Source organism: Gossypium hirsutum, chromosome D10 (assembly GCF_007990345.1).
Source record: "Gossypium hirsutum isolate 1008001.06 chromosome D10, Gossypium_hirsutum_v2.1, whole genome shotgun sequence".
Taxonomy (NCBI): Eukaryota; Viridiplantae; Streptophyta; class Magnoliopsida; order Malvales; family Malvaceae; genus Gossypium; species Gossypium hirsutum.
In genome coordinates this window covers 10,941,218-10,964,690 of record NC_053446.1, presented here as the reverse complement: position 1 = coordinate 10,964,690, position 23,473 = coordinate 10,941,218, and the positions used below count along the sequence as shown (strand labels likewise).

The 23,473-nt window shown below is 31.4% G+C and overlaps 3 protein-coding genes across 4 annotated transcripts; 2 read left to right on the top strand and 1 right to left on the bottom strand.

Annotated features, from left to right (window-relative positions):
- Positions 1–1,649: 1,649 nt before the first annotated feature.
- On the bottom strand, positions 1,650–3,707 carry LOC107914983 (GDSL esterase/lipase At5g14450). The gene is made up of 4 exons (XM_016844067.2): positions 3,223–3,707; positions 2,728–3,107; positions 2,374–2,644; positions 1,650–2,241 (listed from the first exon to the last, which is right to left on the bottom strand). The coding sequence occupies exons 1-4, from the start codon at positions 3,464–3,466 to the stop codon at positions 1,994–1,996; spliced, it is 1,143 nt and encodes a 380-aa protein (XP_016699556.1). The 5' UTR covers positions 3,467–3,707; the 3' UTR covers positions 1,650–1,993.
- A 12,940-nt stretch (positions 3,708–16,647) lies between these two features.
- LOC107914225 (transcription initiation factor TFIID subunit 13) lies at positions 16,648–19,537 on the top strand. 2 transcript variants are annotated; one of them, XM_016843054.2, is made up of 5 exons: positions 16,648–16,955; positions 17,059–17,096; positions 18,088–18,147; positions 18,241–18,315; positions 19,273–19,537. In XM_016843054.2, the coding sequence occupies exons 1-5, from the start codon at positions 16,853–16,855 to the stop codon at positions 19,381–19,383; spliced, it is 387 nt and encodes a 128-aa protein (XP_016698543.1). In that variant the 5' UTR covers positions 16,648–16,852; the 3' UTR covers positions 19,384–19,537. The 2 variants fall into 2 exon arrangements, with proteins under 2 accessions (XP_016698543.1, XP_016698545.1); XM_016843056.2 differs by having other exon boundaries at positions 16,655–16,955; positions 18,088–18,135.
- Positions 19,538–19,854: 317 nt separating this feature from the next.
- Positions 19,855–23,122, top strand: LOC107914224 (surfeit locus protein 2). Its single transcript, XM_016843053.2, has 6 exons — positions 19,855–20,029; positions 20,672–21,018; positions 21,898–21,995; positions 22,079–22,360; positions 22,660–22,708; positions 22,857–23,122. The coding sequence occupies exons 2-6, from the start codon at positions 20,768–20,770 to the stop codon at positions 22,936–22,938; spliced, it is 762 nt and encodes a 253-aa protein (XP_016698542.2). The 5' UTR covers positions 19,855–20,029; positions 20,672–20,767; the 3' UTR covers positions 22,939–23,122.
- The last annotated feature ends 351 nt before the right edge of the window (positions 23,123–23,473 follow it).

Sequence of the window (23,473 nt, the reverse complement as noted above, 5' to 3'; positions counted from 1 at the left end):
TTTTTAGCACCAAGACATAAGACAACAAGGGAATAAGAGACAAGAAAACCTATATAGCTAACACTTTGATAAATACACCCTTCCAACTCAAATAAACTACCATCTTTAGTGGCTTTCCACACCACTTACGATGTGAACCACCAGCATCTTAGTGGCTCTCCATATTATCTATGGTGTGAACCACCATCATTGTCACCTCTAGCATCTTGTATAACTTAATTGTGATAACAAAAACAATCATAAGAACTAAACTTTAAATATAAAAATTAGTTTATTTGACAAAACATGAAATTTTTTTATTTTTTTGAAAATGATAATTTTGAACATTTATTATTTTAAATGTGTTTGATAATCATATCAACTTTTTACCTAATATAAATATTTCAACAAAAAAATGTTGAATAAGATAGGTAAATAGTTAGTTACTTATTACTTAATTTTGAAAATTTTAAGTTGAAACCTACATTCGTTTGGTTGAGAGGTAATTATTACTTAATATTGAAAATTTTAAGTTGAAACCTACATTTGTTTGGTTGAGAGGTAAGGAGTTTGATGTCCCTTAAGCAAAGTTTCCAGTTCAAGTTTTGTAGGTGAAGAAATAGCACAAAGAGAGCTTTGTCTCCCATTTAGAGATCCAACTCAACTCCACTTTGAATTTAGTCTGAGCTTAATGTGACTATAGGATACATTAATAAGATTAAAATTAATAAACAAAAAAAATCAATTCAAAAACTTAGCATAATTTTTTAGCACCTAATTCTTTTAGTGTATTTAAACACTTAAATTTCAAACTTGTGATGCATAACTAGACAAAAAAAAATCACTACAAGGGACCAATTGACTCCAATAGTGTTCTTAAGATGACATCTCCCACCCTTCGCACCTATAAGATAGAGTGCTAATAGTTGAGACTCATGCCAAGCCAACCTCTCTCTATAAATACTCCTTTTTAGCACCAAGACATGGGTCAATAAGGGAATAAGAGACAAGGGAACCTATATAGCCAACACTTTGCTAAATACACCCTTCCAACTCAAATAAACTATCATCTTTAATGGCTCTCCACATCATCTATGGCATGAACCACCATTATTGTCACCTCTAGCATCTTGTCTAACTTAATTGTGGTAACAAAAACAATAATAAGAACTAACTTTTAAATATAAAAATTAGTTCATTTGACAAAACGTTGAGTTTTTTTACTTTTTTAAAAATGATAATTTTGAACCTTTAATCTTAAATGTGTTTGATAATCATATCAACTTTTTACCTAATATAAATATTTAAACAAAAAAGTGTTAAATAAGACAAATAAATAGTTAGTTACTTATTACTTAATATTGAAAATTTTAAGTTGAAACCTACATTTGTTTGGTTGAGAGGTAAGGAACTCGATGACCCTTAAGCAAGGCCTCCAATTCAAGTCTTGTGGATGAAGAAATAGCACATAGAGAGCTTTGTCTCTTGTTTAGAGATCCAACTCAACTCAATTTTAGATTTAGTTTGAACTTAATATAACTACCGAATACTTAAAGGCTCTTGCAATATTTAACTGTACTCAAAATTAATATACAATATTATATTAATAAAATTAAAATTAATAATTTCACCAAAAAAATTAAAATTAATAAAAAAATCAATACGAAAACTTAGCATAATTTTTTAGATTTAAACACTTAAATTTCGAACTTGTGATGCATAACCAGAACAAAAAAGAGTCAACAGTACAAGGGACCAATTATAAAGGTCCCTTCTTCACATCTTAAAGTTGAAAACCTGTTGACGTAATTCTCCTCAATCAATTTATAATTTGACTTTGTAGTTTGCACCCACAAGAAAACAGATGAAAAAAAGTTTTTGTAACACGAATTATTCCTTTCACAATATCAATTGAAGTATTAAGCAAAAGTGAGTATAAATTTGCCTGCCGAAATTGAATCTTGCCTTCAGAAACCTCTCAAAAGTTGAAATTTCATGAATGAATAATCAAAAACTAGGGTATGTGGCAAGCATGTTTAATTGGCAAGGGTGGATCACTAAATGAACCGTTGATTATACGATGAGCAACCCAACGATTGGCAGCCTCAGTGTAGTGGACACCATCCCAGCTGATAAAGTCGGAAGGGTTTTCACAAGAACCCGCATAGATTTCAGTTCCATTTATGTTTTGTTTGTGGCCACAATATACTTGAATCTCGTCTTCATGAAAACCGCAGCAAATATTTGCAGCTTCAACAAATCCTACCAACCGAAACAATTTTGTATTAAGTGTTGAGAGCTAAATTTAACATTAACTGACAAAAGAATAAGGCTATTTGTTCGAAATAGGAAACCATTACAAATATGAAGACTAAATTAAATATGATAATTTACCTTGCTTTTTTGCGTTGCCAATTAGTTCATACTTTGCAGCATAAATATCCACATATGTGAGAGCAGCATGTGGTAACTCTTCCCTAAGTTTGATCACTCTGGCCTTAAGCTGCCTATTGAACTCCATGGAATAGGCATTTTGGGCTTTTAGGCAGCCCTGCTCGTCAAGTTCTTCAGGCTTAATATCATGATAATGAAGACTCACAGGCAAGCAACCAATTGGACCTGTATTATGTACCCAAAATGTCCTTGCCCCATGTTCATACAGATTCTGCTTATTACAAACAGGTGATTTTCATTAGAGTTCTAATAAATCAATATGTGTCAAACACGAGTACTAAGACATAAACTTACTTGAACTGCTTTAGCTAGCTGATCAACAATGTCTGGAACTGATGCATGAAAAGCTGAATCGTTCTTCTTTCTCAAACCAGCAGCAATGTCATTTTGGCCAATATCAAATATATAAAGAGCCTTGGAGAAGTCCTCTGGTCTGGGGAGATTACGGTGATGTCTGGGGTAACTTCGATTGTAGAAATGGCCGGTTCGATCCTTGAATTGGTCGAATTGTACAATCTGGATGTCAAGTGAGAATGGACTCACTCCATTTAAAGACATTGACTCATTTTGTGGCCTAATGGTTGATCCGCCAATGGCAAAATTAGCACCATATCTGAAACTTGTTCCAATGGAATCCAAGTAAGGACTCAAGTGAGGCAACCCAAGGTGTTCAGCTGCAAACATAAAACAACAAAAAAAGAACCTCAAATCATTGATCTGAACAATTAAAAAGACTAGAGATTTTGCTTGTTATGAAATACATAGAGAGAAAACCGAGATAGAATTTACCGATGAAGTCGATAATGAGACGTCCGTCACAACCCCGTCCGACCGGCCTACCGAAGAAAGTCTCGCCACATGGTTTCCCAGCAGGCCAAAATGCAGCAGAGCCACCACCAGTATCAGAATTGGAATCACCGAAGTTATAAACTGCTCCAAAATTACAGGTTTTCAAGTCCTTCAACCCCACACTTTCCACACTCAAAACTGAAAATACAGCAATAATAATACTAAATACTTTCACATTCTCCATTGCATCAAAAGTGAGTGATGAACATTCAAAGGACTAAAGTGCAGAACATATATAATATTAAATCCAAATCAGAAAATGTGAACAGTGGGCGCAAATTATTGTATAATATTTAATATAGTGAAAGTAAAGAAAGCAGAAGCTATTATTTTAAAAATCACGTGTTGCATACAAACAATAAGCTGCATGTATGTATCTTATGGCTCAACAATTGGTGCATGTTTTTCTTTTTTTATTAAAACAATCGCTGAAGTTGTCATGTACGTTTCTTTTTCTTTTTTTTCTATCTTCTGTTTATATAATTTTCAATATGTTAATAATTTATAAGTATAGATTTTTTATTTCTTTTTTAAAAGCAGATTTTGACTTTTTATATGTTAGTGTGCTGCTCCTGTCGCATTTTAATTATTAACTTTATCACCTATATTTAAGATTTTTAATGAATAGCCTTGTCCATAGTTAGGTTATTCTGTCCAGTTCGAAGATTGATTCGGAAAGTGAGAAGATTTGGATAAAAATATAATCTTGAAAAATAGGTTTGGACAAAAACAATAATGTTCATTTAGAAAATGAGTCGGATCTTGGATAAGGCTTTTTTAGCCCAGGCCGAATTTGTAAAAAGAAAAAACTTACATTGTTTTCTTGTTGGTTTGTTATCATTTCACTATTATGTTGTTACTATTTTGTTATTATTGTATTGATATTGTATAACTCTTATTTTATTCATAAATTTACTACTATTTTAGAGGCATTTGCTTGTTATGTTGCACCTATATTAGTATTATTTAATTATAATTTATTTTCAATTTGTTGGGAAACATAATTTTGATGTTTTTAGTATTTTGGATGTATTATATTTTTAAAAAATTATATAAGAAAATTAATATGGTCGGACCGAGCTCAAATTTTAGCACTTTTTATCTGGGCTGGGTTTGGGCAAAATTTTAGACTCATTTTTTAAACTGGGCCCAAACCTATCAAACAGGTCTAAACTTTTGTCAATACCCGGCCTGGTCCATGGATAGATCTAGTTCTAAGTAGATAATTTATCAAAACCTTTTAATTTTATAAAGTAATAAATATTATTTTGACAGCAATTTTATCTTATCATATATAATTTAGAAAAATAATTTAAGACGGTGGGATTTGAACTTAGAGTTAATATTTAGTATTCTCATAATGTATTTTTTTAATTTCACAAACAGACTTAAAAAATTATAATGTATTCTATTTATTTTATATATTTATTTTTTTAATATTTTACTATACTTTATAGAATACCTGTGAATCAACTTGTGATCTTTATCCAGTTTGTAGAGCTTAAAACCTTAATGAGAGTGTAATAAATATTTTCTATTGAATCTAAAACATTATGATTTTTAATAATTCAGTTTTACTATTTAAATAAAAAATCATATTTAATTATTATATAAAATATTCATCCGTGGTGGTTGTGAGATAATAAAATATTTGTATATGTAATTATGCCGTATTCTATAAAAAGAAAAATTGTGTCTTATTCTGTATTACGAGGTCTACCTATAATCACGGCGCAAAAGCTTGTAAACGCCTTGGTATTTGGTATAATATATGCATTAGAATAATACTAACATTTGATATACGCAGTCTTTTAGGGTGAGTTTGGATGGACGATTGGGTGTAATGCGGTGCGTTTAGTTTACTTTTTGCCTCATACTACAGTATCGCTACAGTATCTAATCTCACCGCCACAGCTATTTTTACACTAACCGCAGGTAAACGCACCGCCCATCCAAACTCACCCTTAATCTTAAAAAATAGTACTTAATTAATTAAGTTTTATCACATCGGTACTTTCTTAAGAGAATTTATTTTTGTTTTAAAAACTTAAATAAATAAAATAAGGGATAAATCTTAAAATTATACATTAATTTTGACTTAACGTGCAATTGTACATATAAAACTTTAATTATAGTTCAAATATATACTTAAAATTTTAATTTTTAATTTAATCATACGCATTTAAAGAAATAAATATATCACTTTATTTTTATATTGGATAAATATAATTATTTATGTATGCAATATATAAATATAAAATGATATTATATCAATAATTGTGTTAATAATTTACAAGAATTTGATCAAATCAAAATTTCATGTCTAAAATTACACAAAATCAAAGTTCATATATATAATTAGCCGTTAAACCATGATTATATATGGTTTTGGGATTTATACCATGAAATAAATTATGGTGTTTTAAAGAAAAAAAACTTAACTGCTAGTAAACAGAGGCGGATTTCCGGGGAGGGAAAATGGAAATTTTACCATTTTAGTTCTTTAAATTTTTAAAAAATTTTAAATTAGTAAAAGGTAAAATTATACCTTATCACCACAAAAATAATAAAAATTAGATTTAATATTTTAAAATTATAAAGATATAAAGCATTTTAATTGGGTCTCCAAAATTTTTTTCCTAGCTTCATCCCTGCTAAACAATTTTGAGTATTAAGTGGTAAGTGACTATTATCTAATCCTCCTATTCAATACTTTATTTTTAAATTTTTTTAAAGAAATCAATGTAATGAATACTTTAGAAAGCACACCATAATATGTAAATTTTATTTTATATTAATTTTTTAATTAATGTTTTTATTAAATGGTCGTAATTGATTTGTTATGAAACTTGTAAGTGGAAGACTATAGGGTTAATCCTTGCCACGCCTGTCGGTGGGATTGATCTCAACTTTGTGTGGGCGTTACCTATGGAACTAAAAGAGACTATTGTTTTATCAAGGACATAAAAATTAAAAAATAAGTGCAGTTTCTAGGTTGAAAATGTCTACAGTAAAAAACATAAAATGTCTAAGATTTGACTTAAGAGTGAAGGCTAAAAATGATAGGTACAAACCCCTACAAGTTATTTAAAATCTAAATTCTACCCAAAATACCTAAAATCTAAAGCTTAAACAAACTTAATTTAAACTTGAACTCTTGAAAAGCTTAAATAGATAAAAGATGATCTAATTTAAAGTTTATGGTCTGAATTTGAGTCGTGTTGGTCGTATTGTTGTTAGGATTTTATTTATATATTATAATTCACCAAAAAAAATTTTAAAAAGTATTAAACTTAATATTTAAAATTAAAATTTTAAAAATCTTGGAAATCTGGCTTAAATATCTGCAATCTGAATGAATAAAATCTAAGTAAAGAATTGAATCTTTAAAATTTAACTAGTGTGGGCGATGTATGGGCTGTAAATATTAGTTTAATGTATTTTTAAATGTGAAATTTTCTAATTGTAAATTCCCTCCCGTCTGTCCCGCTCAGGAGTTCAAAGAACAAATAAAAATCCATGTTGGTGCGATGCCAGGATCCGCCTTCTATTGTTCTTTGAATTAGGTGCATCGACGAATACCCAGAAAAAGAAAAGGAAAGAAATGAGTTGGAATTCAGGGGGGAACCATATTCTCATAGAGTGCGGTACAGCTGCAATGGACTGGTTGAGGCATGGTTGGTGGTGGAAAATTTCATGGGTGGATTAGGATTATAGGAAGAAAGAAGACAAATTGAAAAAGCAGAGCCTTGAGGTTGAGGTGTGAGGGAAGGGCCAAGGGGGGAAGGATGGTGATGGGTTGGATTTGGAATGTTGAAATGCTCTTTCGCTTTTCTTTTTTGTCTTTTTTGAACTTTTCAAAATATTACCAGTAGAAGATTCCTTCTAGAGAATTTGGATGACGATGATAGTGATGACTGATGATGAAGATTTCAAGCTGCTGCTACATTTTAGGGAGAGGGAGATATTTTTATTTAATTTAATATTAATATAATTTTTTTATTTAATTATTTTTCTTTTTCAATTTTTTAAGGACACATGTTATTTTTAATTGGCTCCAATGATTTTTTTTTTTTTTACAAATGTAATAGTAGGAAGCCAACATTGATTATAGAAGTAAAGTTTAATTACTTGATTCTACGAGAAAATAGTTTCTAATTTAAACAAAAACATAGTTTAAAGATCTCTTGTTAAATTAAAATTAAAAATCTTGGAAATTTAGTTTAAATGTCTGCAATCTGAATGACAAAAATCTAAATTAGTGTCAAAAGCTTAACATCTAATTAAATGCTTAATATCTAAGTTTATAATCTCAGTATCTAATGTTTGAAGATTTTATGATTTAACAAATTTAGTTCACAATATTTTTGTAAATGTGTAAATGTTGAGGCAAAATTTGTTAGATTTTTCTTTAAGTCAATACTAAATCAACAAACTATATAAACATCAAGGGCTAAATTTGTTATTATACCAATTAAAATTATGCATAATTGAAGAAAGACATTAACTTCGTGATTATTTGTACTTAATTACTCACTTTCAAAATTGACTAGGATTAAATTGCTCCAATTGTTTTGAAAAGGACTGATTTACTCAATTTCAAAATTGAAAACGACGTCTTTTTACTTATAAAATATCAAATCTCAAAAAAAAAACCTAACCCCAAATTTTCTAAAAGATACTAACAATTAAATAATGAACTTAGAATATGTTAACTTAAAATTCTAATAAATAAAAGTTGTCTTGGCTCAATTGGTAAAGGTGGAGACTTTGAGTCTCAAGAGTACTTAGATTTGAGATTTATCATATACAATTTTATATGTAAGTCTTCAAATCTCTTCGATTATCATGGATACATTTTAATTTTGATTTGATTTTATATTATAATTACTTAAAAATTGTGATTGAAGTGCATTAAGAGTATATAAATTAGGTATTAAATATAAAGTTTTTAATTGGATGAATCTAATATTGTCTATCTGAAATTGAATCCTAAAGTTCTGCTTCTATTTTCTTCCATGGTTTGCTATGTAGCAAGCTATTTTTTGTATAATATTTTTACAGATATCAATTTGTATATGTATGTCAAAATTTACCTTCAAATTATTCTCATTGTATTTAAATTTATAATATATGTTTTGCATAATTTAATTTTAAAAATGAATTGTTTGTGTTATGTTTTTTTTAAATATTACAAATTTACAAGTTAAGAATTCATTTTAGGTAAATTTTAATATATTTGAGTTACGATTATTTTTTTAGTGAATTAGAAGAGAAGGACAAAATTTTAATAGCAACGCCATTAACACGAACTCAAGTCACATCTAAAATGATAAACATATTGACTATTAAATCAACACACGATATCTACACGATCATACTTTGATAAAAAGTATTTAATTACTTCAAATTTTTTATCTGATTCTACCAAATTAACAAGCAAATAATTGTACCTTGCGCGTTGCACCCTTATTTCTCATTTTCTTTCATTTTCACGAAACTTTTCCATTTTTCTTTGTTTTTTTCCTTTTCATCTTAGCCGGCTCTACTGGGTTCTCCGATCTCTGACGGCGGAGCACCATACGTGGTAGCCTGAAACTGCAAATTTCTTTTTTTATTATTATATTTTGAAAGCTTCTGTTTAAGTTTGTTTTATTTTTAGGACTCCTAACAAATTATTGTAAAAAAAATATTTATTTTGTATTATCCTTTTTTTTTGGTTTCGAAAACTAAAGGGTTTTCCCCTTACTTTTCAAATCTGAAATTTCTAGACCTAATGAGGAAGAAGGGAGAAAGAAAAAAAGAGAAAGAGAACAAAAAAAAGGAATGTGAAAAAGAAAGGGAAAAAAAGAAAAGAAAAGAAAAGAAAAGGGGGTCAAGGCACCCTGCACGCCCGAGAACTGGTGGTCCGATGATGCGTTATTCGTCAGGGGCCCCGTTTATTGCGTGCATGAGGGAAAGTAGGGCCGAGAGGCTACCTTTTTCTTCTTTTTCCTTTGTTTTTTGTTTTCTATTCTTTATTTTATTTAGGGTGTCTGACCTTTTTTTGGTTTTTTTTGCAAGTTATATATGGTGTTCTTTAATCTTGCATTAATCTGTTTTACAAATGTGTTTAGTTCTCTTCTTTAATCTGTTATTTGTTCGATAATGCTCTCAAAATGTGTTTGTTGTTTTACTCTTTTGACCTTTTTACTGCTCTTTGTACATTATTGTACTCTCAATTTCGATTAGTTGAAAGTAGGGGTGTTCATTCGGTTAACAGACCGGTTAATCGACCCGAAATAACATTAACCGAATTAACCGACCTTTCAAAATCTTTAACCGTTAATCGAACCGAAATTTTTTTCAAAAAAATTAACCGAACCGAAATTTTTTCGGTTAATTCGGTCGGTTAACCGAATTAACCGAAAATTATATGTTTTTTTATTTTTGGTTAAAAATTAACCGAATTAACCGAATTACCCGAATTAACCGAATTACCCGAATTAACCAAATTAACCAAATTGAATCACTACATAATTAAATTATTTTTAAACTTTTAGACTTTAGTTTTTAGTCTTAGTTTTAAAATTTTATTTTTATTTATTAAATTATTTGTAATTTAATTTTATGATTGGGTTGGGTTGGGTAATTGGGTTGGGTTGAATACTTGGGTTTAGATTGGGTTTAGGTGAATAGTGGGCCTATTTATATATTATAATTTTATTTATTAATTTTTTCGGTTAACCGAAAAAATTCGGTTAACCGACCGGTTTCGAACCGAGTTAACCGTTAACCGAAAAATCAAAAAATAATTAACCGACCCCCGACCGAAAAAATTCAGTTAACCAACCGATTAATCGAATTCGGTCAGTTAACCGAATTTTTTCGGTTTTACTCGAATTTTGCACACCCCTAGTTGAAAGTTTGCATCTTTTTTATGTATTCACACTGTGCGGCGGTTAGGGTTTAGAAACTCTAGCCTGAAAATGATATGGGCTAGGCTTAACTGGTGGGCCTTGATCTGGTTAAAATTAATTGGGTTGGGTCAGACCCAAATCCGAAATTAAAAGGAAAAAAGAAAAATCGGACCCCTAGCTTGGGCTCTTTTCTGAAAAATGGATTGCAAGGTTATCAAATTTAACAGCCGCAAATCTATGGTTGAGTAGGGGTGTTCATTCGGTTAACCGACTCGAAATAATATTAATTGAATTAACCGACCTTTTAAAATTTTTAACCGTTAACCGAACTGAATTTTTTTCAAAAAAAATTAACCAAACCGAAATTTTTTCGGTTAATTCGGTCGGTTAACCGAATTAACCGAAAATTATATATTTTTTATTTTTGGTTAAAAATTAATCGAATTAACCGAATTAACCGGATTACCCGAATTAACCGAATTGAATCACTACATAATTAAATTATTTTTAGACTTTTAGACTTTAGTTTTAGTTTTAGTTTTAGAATTTTATTTTTATTTATTAGATTATTTGTAATTTTTATGATTGGGTTGGGTTGGGTAATTGGGTTGGGTTGAATACTTGGGTTTGGATTGGGTTTAGGTGAATAGTGGGCCTATTTATATATTATAATTTTATTTATTAATTTTTTCGGTTAAACCGAAAAAATTCGGTTAACTGACTGGTTTCGAACCGAATTAACCATTAACCGAAAAATTAAAAGATAATTAACTGACCCCCGGTCGAAAAAATTCGGTTAACCGACCGATTAACCGAATTCGGTCGGTTAACCGAATTTTTTCGGTTTTACCCGAATTTTGCACACCATTGCAAATTTAATCAATAAATGGTTCAGATAATTCTGACATTGCTCGCAAGAGTTGGAAGGAAGACCAACAACCTAAACCATGGAACTCCAACCTTGATGATGATGAAAGGACTGACATTTTTATCAAAATTGATAAGCCTATAAATTTTAATTTATTTCGAGTATTTTTTTCTCTTATGTTGTTTAAGTTTTTTATTATATTATTTAAACTCGTACTTTATTTATTATGAATTTATATGAATAATTGGATAAAAAGGAGTTTGAATTTTATTTTTATTAAGTTTTTGTGAATTAAACTTTTAACAAAACATTACTTTAATATTTTGGTTAAAACTTGAGCTACAAAATTTTGTTCTGAGCCCATAATATACAGTTTCGAAAGAAATTGAAATATTTAACTGAAGTTATCTTACAACTTAAGCCCAAGAAACATCAAGAATGCACCCAAAAATGGCTTGAAAGTTTACACAAAAATTTGTCAAGAATCTAAAAAAATTCTACATTGTTTAATTAATGGTACTTTTATATTTTCTCCATTGTATTATTTTTGCCCTATAAATAAACATTATTAAGTTAAAACCTAGGGGGAGACCAGACCTATTTAAAGGTCGGGTTACCCGTCCATGTAACAGCCAATTTTTAGTAAAATTGGAATAGTGGTTTCGGGATCACAAATCCGAGTTAGTAAGAGAAATTATTTTAATATTATGGCATGGTCTGCATTATGATAGGAATGATGTATGAAAATTTTGTTAAGAAAATTTTACCAATTTCATGTTTAATTGCTAGAAAGGACCAAATTGCATAAAGTGCAAAAGTTAAATTCTAGTAGCTAGAGGGATCAAATAGCTATGAAATTCAAAATTTGAGGTCCTTATAAGGCAAATAGACCATTAAGAGGAGTTAGTAGATATTTATGATGATTCATCCAAGGAACTTTGAGTAAAGAAAAGGACTAAATTGGAAAGTGGAAATAATAAAAGATGATAATTAATTAAATAACAAAATATCATTTTTTCATCATCTTTCCCCAAATTATTTTCATGAAAACCCTAGCTAAGAGAAAAACATTCAAGCAAACTTACTTGTCTTAATTGGGTAAGCATTCTTGTCCTATTTTTAGTAATTTTTATATTTTTGATATCGTAATAACCCAATCTAGCTATTTTGGAGATTAATTTACAAAGTTAACAAAGTATTAAAATTTTTCCATGGGTGAATATGCTGAAATTTTGAAGTTTATGGTAGAAAATGAAAGGTTGTTAATAGATAAACAACTTTTGTAAAGGAAATTTTTATGAAATTGTGATTTATGGACTAAATTGAAAATATGTAAAATTCATGGAAATTTTTTGATTTTTTGAAATAAATGCACTGTTATTGTTATATGAAAAATTCGGCTAGGCTTGGAATAAGGATTAAATTGCATGAATTTCATTTTCCGAGCCTAGGGATGAAATTGGAATTAATCAAAAGTATAGGGGAAAAATGGTATTTTTCTTAAGATGTGAATTTGATTGAATTGAATATGAAATGTATTAAATTGATGTAAAATTTATTTATATAGATTCGGAAAGACCAAATAAGGAGTTAGATCGAGGAAAAGAAAAAGTGTCGGATTAGTAGCTTACGAACACGAACATTGTCGAGATAAGTTCGTATAACTAAATTGTGTATATTTATATATTTGAATGAAATGATGTGTATGTGAGTTGTGTAATTGCTATGTATATGAAATTTGTCACATATTCAACAAAACCCGGTAAATATTAAATCTCGTTTGAATACATGAAATTCGATTAGATACAGGGTTCCCATATTGGTTGTGGTCTTGCATATGTTACGAACACACCATAGCTCGAAAGAGTGTCCCATTCTTAGCTCTTATGAGCTTCCCGTTATATGGTTCTTGCAAGTTTCCTATTATAGCTCTTCGGAGCATCCCGATAGGTTGTGATCCTGCATGTGCTGTGGACACACCTTAGCTCTTATGAGCTTCCCAATTATAAGCTCTTCGTGAGCTTCTTGTTAATTGGCTCTTTGGAACTTTTCGATATGGCTAGCTTGAATTTCCCGATATATGGCTATCAGGGGCTTCCTAATTAATGGCTTTTCAGAGCCACCCGTTATAGGCTCGCACGAGCTTCCTAAATATGGCTCTTATGAGCTTCTTGTTTTAGCCCGGATAAACTTCCCGTTTAAGTGCTTTTATAAGCACTCTCGAATGTGATTTGACGAATTTACCATATCGTACACTTCGTGTGTACTACCCATGTATCCATCGATATTGTAAATGATTCAACGAGTAAAGTTCTGATATGAGAAATACTTGAAATACAAAGATATGATATGTACATGTTCATTGGATACTTGAAGTGATAAATACATGTATGTGAAAATTGAATATTGATGAGCTCATTCATGTTTCTTGGTATTTATGTGAATTACATAACTAACATGTTTGACGAGGATGTATGTGTGTTTAGGTTATTGATTAAATTGTTTTGGATGTATTTTGTATGCTTACTTTAAATGAATATGAATGGTAAGTTAATTTCCCGTTATACGAACTTACTAAACATTAAATGCTTACTCTATTTTCTTTCCTCTGTTTTATAGTACTCGGAAGCTCGCAAAGATTGGAAGTGGGTCGGAGCAAGATCACACTATCCTTCAGCTCATTTTGATATAATTAGTAAAAGTTACTTTTGGTATAATGGCATGTATAAGCTAAGTTAGGCTAAATGGTGAAATATTTTGGTTGTAATTAGCCATTGGAATGGCTAATGATGACATATTTTGATGTGTATATGTAAGAGACTAGGTATTGTTTGATATGTGTGTGCTTGGACTTGTTAGATTGGTGTACTAGGTATAATTATGTTTAAATGCGTATTTGATCATTTTGGTAAGTTGGGTGTCTGAATAAATGTCATGATATATCATGCATAAGATATAGTTTCTGACTTGATTTGAGGGTTATAAATTGGCTTGTGAATATGCTTAAATGTTTTTGTAGGTGGAAGACAAATTGGGTGAGAAAAATGGCCTTGAAAATGACCTATTTTCATCCACACGGACAGAGACACGGGCGCGTGTCTCAGTCGTGTGTGACACACGGTCATGCACACAGGCATGTGGTTTGGCTGTATGTCCCCTGCATCCTTAAAATTTAGAATTAGAATGTCCAGGTATTTTCACACGGACAGAGACACGGGAGTGTGTCTCAGCCGTGTGTGACACATGGCCTAGCACAAGGGCGTGTGACTTGGTCGTGTAACCCCTACACCTAATTACTGCAAATTAAATTGTTCATACAGCCTAGCACACGGACGTGTGGCTTGGCCGTGTGACCCAAGCCAGAGGGTTACACGGGTATGGATACGGGTTAAGACATGGTCGTGTGCCTAAAATTGAATGCCCACACGACCTAGCCATACGGGCGTGTGTCCCCTGCATCTAAGAAAAATTTGAAAATTTCGCGAAAAATTTCATGAGTTTTCGGTTTAGTTCCAACTTGTTCCTAATGCATAAATTGGGTTTCGATGGCCCATATAAGGGACATTATGATTGAATGTGATTGTTTTTTGAAATGAATAATAAATGTTATGAATTAATTGTATTTGACCTATAAAATCCAGTAATGCTCCATGACCTTGTTCCGGCTACTGATGGGTTAAAGGTGTTACAGTTCAAGCTTAAAGGTCTGCCTGAAATTTGGAAGGGTTTAGGTAAAAGTATTAGGCCCGAAAATGGGGTTGGGCAAAAAATTAGGTTTATTTAAAATATGGGTCGAGCTTAGGTTTGAGCATTAAAGGCCCTAGCCTGGCCCATTTTTAAGTTTATAATATTTTATGTTATTTTTATATATTATATAATTTATAACACATTTAAAAAATAAACCTATACGAAATATATAATACTATTCTAATGTAAATATTAAAATAATATTAAGATGATTATATAAAAAAGTTATAAAATTATAAAATATTAAATTAAAATAATATAAATATTTGTTTAATTTAAAAATAATATGGGTGGGTCTAAAATGAACTTCGATTAGTCTTTTATAAATACGAGCAAACTTGGGCAAAAAGTTAGGCCCATATTTCAAGTCAGGCTTGGACAATTATAAAATACATTAATATCATGTTTAGGCCTGACTCGACCCATGAGTACCTTTAGGAGAGACAATGATATAGTTGTATTTAGTTTTATTTTACATTTGCATATTCTTTTTTCCATAAGTTGCTAAACTTCTTTTTATAATCAAAGGGATTCCAAAGTTTTTACTGTAAAAGTTTATGAGATCTAATCTGTTCTTAATATTTTCTTTATTCTTTAGTATTCATGTATCTTCCTTTTCAAACAATAATATTTAAATCAGTTGAATATTGGATCTATATTTGACCACTTAGAATATTTGCATTTAATTGTTTTATTGCTTCTATTATTTTTTTATGAATATCATAGTTGTATATGCCGCAATATGCAATTCACTATTATGGGGATTCATGACTTACTCTATCTTATTACTATTTTAAAGATAAATTAATATGATGTGAATGCTAAATTTCAATTTTAATTCGGGGATTTGATTATCAATGTGAAGATAAATTTTAATATGCTTCAATAAATTGGATATAGTTATCGACATCACGCCTATTAGCTAATCTCTCCTTCCTTTTTTGATAATTAAGAGGAAACTTGTTAAAATTATTTCCCTCTTAACAAACAATCCTATATTACATACACACACAACCAGAGTTCATTTAGCCAATATTTCACACACACATGATAACAAATTGCATACTTCAATATACATAATAACTATACTATTCGTCAAAAGTATTGGAATAATTAAACAATTATGGATGTATCAATTCTAATTAATAATACAAATATTATAAACCATCGAATACATATGCTATACTCAACAAGGCCGAGTATTCCAAAGATATGTAAATACCAAATAATAGAAATTAAAAACAAAATAAATTTCGCAAACTTGAACAACCAAAACTTCGAAGGTTTTTTTTTTACTAGGAAAAGAGTTTAGCAACTAAGAATGTCGCAAAATTCATTTAACAATCAAAATTGACATATTTCTACTGCAGAATTCAAGGCCGTTTTTGGGTATCTTCCCAACTTGTTTAGGTTTGAAATGTTGAAATAGCTTGATTAGATATTTTAATTTCATTTGAAATGGTATATTATGAGTTTAAATTGAAATTTTTTAGTTTGAAAAATAATCAAAATACTCGAGCAGAGTCAAGGTCGAGACTCTGAGACCAAGTGTCTAGGTTTGAGCCCACTTTATATAAATAATAGGTATACTCTATCCAGATTTATTTTTAGATTGAATGGATTTTATTCAAAATTATTTTGGAGTTTAAGCTTAATCTAATTTGTGCTAGTGATTCAAATATATAATCTTTGTAATTATCTATCAATATTATTCTACTTTTTTCCTCTTCAAAGAAAAAAAAAACACTAAAAGTACACAACCGATACCTTCGGTCAGCCCAACTAAAGTCATTGGTGGGCCAAAATAGGAGTCTAGCTTGGCCCATAAAATTACCATCTTTTCAGTTCAACGACGATTTCTCTCAAAATTTCTTGAATTGAATCATTTTCTCGTATTTGTTCCTTCTCCAGAAAATCAGTGACGGGATAAAACCATTTGTTTCGATTTAAACGCTTTAAAGATTCTTGGTTTTCTGATATAGATTTTTTTTCTTGGGACTTCTTTGTTTTCCGCGATTCTGTGGGAAAGTGAGAAGTTTTTTTTCTGGGATAGAAGATGAGTAACCCATCTGCAGGAGCCTCTTCAAAATCAAAAGTCGGTTCTTCACAACCTTCAGAAACATCTTTCAAGCGCAAAAGAGGAGTGTTTCAAAAAGATTGTAAAACCGATTTTTCTTATTTATACAAGTTTTCCTGCAAATTTTCTTTTGATTTTCTTTTTCAATGATTTACATTTTCTTTTTCCTTTGTTTCTTGTTACAGTGCAGCATATGATGTATGGTTTTGGAGATGATCCTAATGTAAGTATCCTTCAGAATTTCAACATTGAGCCCACTAGCCTATTTTTGATGAATGATGTATCCTCTGTTGAATTCTTTGACGAGCTTTGTATCTTTTATTGCGTATGATTTCATTTAGAGTTGGTAGCCATTAAGTTATTTGCCCGATGTTTTTTTTTTCCATAACCATGGATTTTTTAACCTTTTATACTGTGATTGTTTTGAGAGGGCTAAAGCTTTGAGTTAAAGTGCATATTTGCAAGCACTGTTCTTTGGACTCGGATGTGATTGTTACATACGGGTTATATTCGGACATGGATATATCAAAATTTTCTAAGCTTTACCATGTCTTTGGAGGGTTATATCTCCACACATATGTTTGAGTATGTGTTGAACATGAAAAAGAAAAATGAAAGGTTGGAGCAACCTAGGTTGCAGCTTTGCAATAAGTTGCTCAAAATATTTATCCTATGAGTAAGGCTAATTCAAAGAAGTTGCTCTTAGTTATAATATGTTTTTTCACAATTTCTTTGCTTGCTATATGTCTATATTCTATTAATCAATGATAATATTTGCATGTTTGTAATTTCAAGCTAAAACAAGGCACCATATGATACACTTTTCTGAGTTGAGAGGATAAAGTCATACTATATTATTTAGATTAGGGTGTGAATGTTGCGTACAGGTTTGTTTAATTTTTAAAAGTTTTTTCATGTTTTTGGAAAACCCTTGGAGGATTGTATCCCCACTCATGTCTGAATATTCATTGAACATTAATGTTGGATATGAAGTTCTCTAGAAAAATGAAGAGTGAAAAAACATAGAGATCGAAAGGAGGAGTACGATTACAATATATAAAGTTCCGGATCTCATTCTATGGATGCTTCATTGTGAGAAAGGTTCATTAGTTGCCTACATTTGCCTGCTTATATGAACTGTAACAAAAGTGATGCATTTGCGATTGTATAATTTATTTGATCATAATTATGAATTTCAATTGTTGTGTTTTCAGCCACTTCCGGAGACTGTGGCCCTTGTGGAGGATATTGTGGTGGAATATGTAACAGATATGGTGTTATTTTTAATGGTTTGCTGATTTTGATTTTTTGGTTTGATGGGATGGCATTGTTGGTAACATGTTTGTTATTTTTCGAACCATCTTTAGGCACATAAAGCTCAAGATATTGGATCAAAGAGAGGAAAGCTATCGGTCGACGATTTTCTATATCTCATTCGCAAGGTAACTCACACTGTACTTTATTCGGATTTGAGTGTGTGTTGAATATAGATTTATGTTCGGCATGGGTATATTTAATATCTTTTAAGTTTTTTCGTGTATTTGGAGGGTTCTTGGAGGGTCATATCCTCTTACTCATGTTTGAATATATGTTGGACATGAATGTCAAGCACAGACGGTTCATATGAAATGAGGAATCTGAACAATATAGTTTTAGTGGAGTATTTGCTTACGTATTGTGATACTTGGAATTTCTATATATTTCCATAAATTGTTTAAACAAATTTATTTGAGATTATAGTCCTGAGCTATGTTACTTGGGACTTATGTGTGAGTGTCAGGTGTGAGTTTGTGTCCGACAAAAGCTTTTCAAATTTTTAGAAATGTTTTCAATGTATTTAAAGAGTTTTCAGATAGTCATATTATCGGACCCTAGTTTCTGACTTGGGTGCTCCAAGAAAAAGAAAATGGGTCATAGGCCTTGTTCTTGAGTTAGTTTCCAATGGTGGAGATTGCGTGTGATATTTTTATCACTTTTCCTTTAAATTAATTATAACATGGAGTAGGTAGGTAAACAAGACATGTATACTCGTAGGCTACTCGGTTTTGGTTTGCTAAAAGGAAATCAACTTTGGCTAAATAATTGTTGACGCAAGCTCGAGTAGTTGAATGGTTTGAATGCTTTACTCGAGTAGCGTATGTCCTAATCTATTTTCTTAATTAGTAATATAAAACTTGAATCAAATATGAGCATAAAGAGTAGATTCTAAAATCAAGCATGAGAATATAGCTCATTACGAGCGAGTTTGATCAAACAATCTGAATTTTAGCTTAAAATGAGTTTGAACTTTAAAAGCAAAACTTGATGGATCTTGATCCAAGTTTCGAGTCTTGAAATCCAAGCTTCTTATAGCATGAGCTAGGCTGGAGTACATCAGAGTAATCACTTTGATCATGCAGGACTTGCCGAAACTAAATCGTTGTACTGAATTGCTATCAATGCAAGAAGAGCTGAAGCAAGCAAGGAAGGCATTTGAGGTTGATGAAGAAAAACTGGGTACATTAGAGTAGCCTTTATTTTCTACTTCTGGCCTGGGTCAAGGCTCTACTGCATTTAGCAATGTAAGAAATGCTTATATACTGTTTTTGTTAGAAGCTGGAACAATATGATACTATTGCTGTATATCTCAGATACTGTGTTTATTGAAAATCTATGTTGTTTGTATTCGGATCAGTGTTAAATACGGAAGAATATAGTTGATATGAGCATATTCAAAAATTTTAAAAGATTATACCTTGTCTAGACTCTAGATATCTGTCAATGCGGATATATTAGAAAATAATGGTCTATCTATAATACAAATTCCGAAAGATCACCCGAAAAGTGAGAGGGTTTAGACAAAAATATAAGCCCAAAAATGGGCTTAGACAAAAAATAAGTCATGTTTTTAAAATGGGCCAGGCCTTGAATATGATTTTTGGGGTCAGGCCCGAATCATATGGCTAAAATAATAGGCCACCCTTTCTTTTCTTTTCCCGATTTCTTCGGCCACTCTCCTTCAAATCTCTAATTCTAATCCCTAATATTAACACCTCCAAATCCCTTCTCCACTCCAACACCCACAGGCCACCACCATCATCGTTAACCACTCCGGTCATCATCGGTCCATCATTGTTCAGCAACCACCACTGTTGTTTCTTGATAGAAAACCCGAAGGTAACAACCCTCTGTTTTTTAACATTTCCACCATTTTTGAACTTTTTTTTCTTTTATCTCTCTGTTTTTTTTGTTTATGCTTCTTGCTAAGGTTGATTTCCTTGCTAGAGTTTATATGGTTTGTGTAGGGATTGTTTGTGGAGTTGTTCTTATGACCCCAAGTTTATGTAGGTTATGTATATGAGGACTAAATAGCAATGAAGTGGGGGTTTTATCTATTTTGAAATAATCCAAGTTTTACGGTGTCAAAATCTTAATTCTTCTCGTCAGCATCTGAATTGTGTTTTATATATGGTTTTATTTGCAAACATCTGAAGAGAGGCATGCATGTACTCCCTGCTTGTAGCAAAAAAAATAATAACACGGGACGGGCTGGGCCAAAATTTAGTAAATATAATTTGATTTGAGCTTGAATAAAAATTTAAACTTATTTTCGGACTGGGTCTGAACTTATTAATTGGGCCTAAATTTTTTGTTGAATCTGGTCCGGCCATTGACACCTCTACAATTATTTTTTTTCCGTACTAATCTACAATGATCATCTGAATCCCTTAAACGACGTTGAAAAGGTGCCGTTTTATCACACACCAAAAGAGAACAACAACTTTGGTTAAACGTTGTCGTCTGATTGAATTTAAACAGACATAAGGAAAAAAAAAAGGGTGTCGTTTCCAGGCATCAAATAAGTGAAAGCAGAAGAGAACGCCTAGGCAGCAGCCATAACAATTAACGACAGCAATGGAGGAGGCAAGTGAAGAAAAGAAAGGAGGCGGCGGCGGAAACAAAGAAGGGACCGATTTGCTGGGACCTCCAACCTTCTCGGAACTCCCAAACGGCAGGCTCAAGTGCGTTGAAACAGGCCACGAGATGGTCGTCAAAGACAAGGATTCCTATGCTCACAGTAAACGTTGTCGTTTAGGCCTTATCGACTTTGCTTTGTCTCACTCTAAGCCCCCTCTCAACATGTTCAAACAAGACCCTCTTTCCCGGTAAATGAACCGACAAAAACCCAATGCCTTCCTCTTTCTTTTTATTACATTAATTGAATCTATAGCTTTTTTTCTTAGCCGGTTCTCTTTTTGTTAATTATTTTATCTATTTGTTTATGTTAAATGAAGAAAAGGGTTAACAAAGATTGAAACTTTTAGCTAAACTAAGCTATTTTGTGATGACCCAGGATCAAATAAGTCGAAAAAATTTATGTTTTGGGTCAAATATTTTCAAGTTGAAAATAAGGGTTTTTGGGGGGAGTTACAATATCCTCTAGAAATCTACATGTTTTAAAGCATTTGGCCGATTACCAATGCCAAGTTTCTGTCTTGAGTTTCCAAATTTTCATTATAGAGAATTTTATTAGGGTGAATCTAGAGGTATAATAGAGATGAGTCCAGGCTTATCTCGAAATTCAGAGCTCGGCTTGAGCTAGATTGGGTTTCTTGTTTAAAACTCAAACTTGATTCGAGATAAAAGTCGAACTGTTCGAGCTTACTCAATTAGGCAACTTTACCTAGTAAAAAGAATGAACTCTAGTCTCGTGTTTGACTTCGAGCTTGATTATTTATGCTCAAACTTGAGTTCAAGTTTGAATTGAAAATTTTAATACCAATTAAAAATAAAGAGCTCAATTAGAATCACGAGCTATTTGAGGTAAGTATTAAGATATTCAAATTCGGGTATCGAGCTAAGGTTGAGCTCAACTAAACTATTGCTGAGCCAAATTTAACATTTTTTTGAGCAAACCTGAGTAGCTTGTGAGCATTTGTGTTTCATTACACCCCTATGTGAATCTTTTACATTTGATTAGTGTCGTCATTCATGTGTTTCTGCAAATATGATTGATTCTGAGTTTCTATTTTATTGTTTATCAGTTCGAAGTTGATTTGTAAACTAACTGGTGATACCGTCAATAAGTCTGAGGAACATATTTGGAAGCATATCAATGGGAAACGGTTTCTCAATAAATTAGGTTCGAATTGAACTTTTCAGTTATTTGATTTGTAGATTGATTGGCATACGTTGTGTTAATTCTTGGTGAATTCTTATGAACAGAGCAAAAGGAAATGGAGAAGGAGTTGAATGATGAAACCATGTGCGAGGAAGGTGAGAAGAAGCCAAAGAAAGTAAAAAATAAGAAGAAGAAGAAGAAGGAAAAGGAAAAGGCAGTTGAAGAAATTATCTCCGAAGTTAGAGATTCAGCTGAAAATGAAAGTGAGTCTGAAGAACTTGAGTTCTGGATTCCCCCGGTTGGAGACCGTTGGGACTTTGATGACGGAGGGGATCGATGGGGTTCTGGTTCAGAGTCAGATGAAAGTGATGATGAAAACGAACCAGGTGCGGTTGGACTCTCCTGTATAAAGCAGATATACATTTTGAAAAAAAGTTATGCACTTTGTAGTTATGTGTGTGCGTGCTCTAAGTTATTCTCCATAAGTTATTAGAATTTTGTTCGGGTTATGTGAACTTAGAACAACTAAATGAATCTTTTACGAGCACAGTTTATTTTTGTTGGATAACTTGTTGGGACTAAAAAATCTGGTATCCTTTGGCTGCTGTGTCCTAATTTAGAAAATTATGTTGAATCATCTGATTTTATTTCTGGTCTCTTAATTTCAATGTATTTCTTCCATCAGAGGCTGTGGTTGAAGAACGCAAAAAGGAGTCCAAAGAGCTTTCTACAAGGTACAATGCTTCATTTAAATCTTGTTTATGTATATGTCCGCCATTTCTGAATAACGTTTTATACTTTCATTTCTTCTTCACATTGATGCATGGCAAACCAGCTTTTTTATTTTTTTTGGGATTATTTAGTTCTTGTCTGATGTTGTAGAGCAAAGAGAATGACAATAGAAATCGGACCGAGCAGCTTTGCATCAAGGAAGAAGAAGAGTCGGAAAAACACAAGCAGCTAAGTTGCCCTTATGGCTTGTGAAGGCGAGTATTTTTGGCATGTAATTCAGCTACAAATTTTTCTGTTTTTTGTTTGGCAAAATAGAAAGGCAAATTCCCAAAGCCCTTTGGATTAAATGGTTTTAATTGTAGTAAATTTGACTTGCTCTTTTGATTTACGTTAATCTACTTTTGCTAGTTTGTGGATGGGTTCCCTTTTCGTATTTTCTCTATTTTTTTTTTCAAAGATTTCTGCAGGTTTGACCTTGGGGAAAAATATGTATTTTTTTTTATGCAAAAGAGATTGCAAATCAAAGTAGGAGAAAGGAAGGCTGCAAATCCAAAATCCCAATGTTTAATATCACTCTCTTTTTTTCTTTTTTTTTTTTTAAATAATCTCGTTACAGTTTTAATCATATCTAAGGTTTAGAATTAACTATAGTCCCTTACCAACCCATAAATAGGAAGATAATACATTTTAGTATACTTGAGTTCATGTCTTTTTGCATTGATAATAATACATATATCAATCGAATTAAGACATGATATAATTAAATA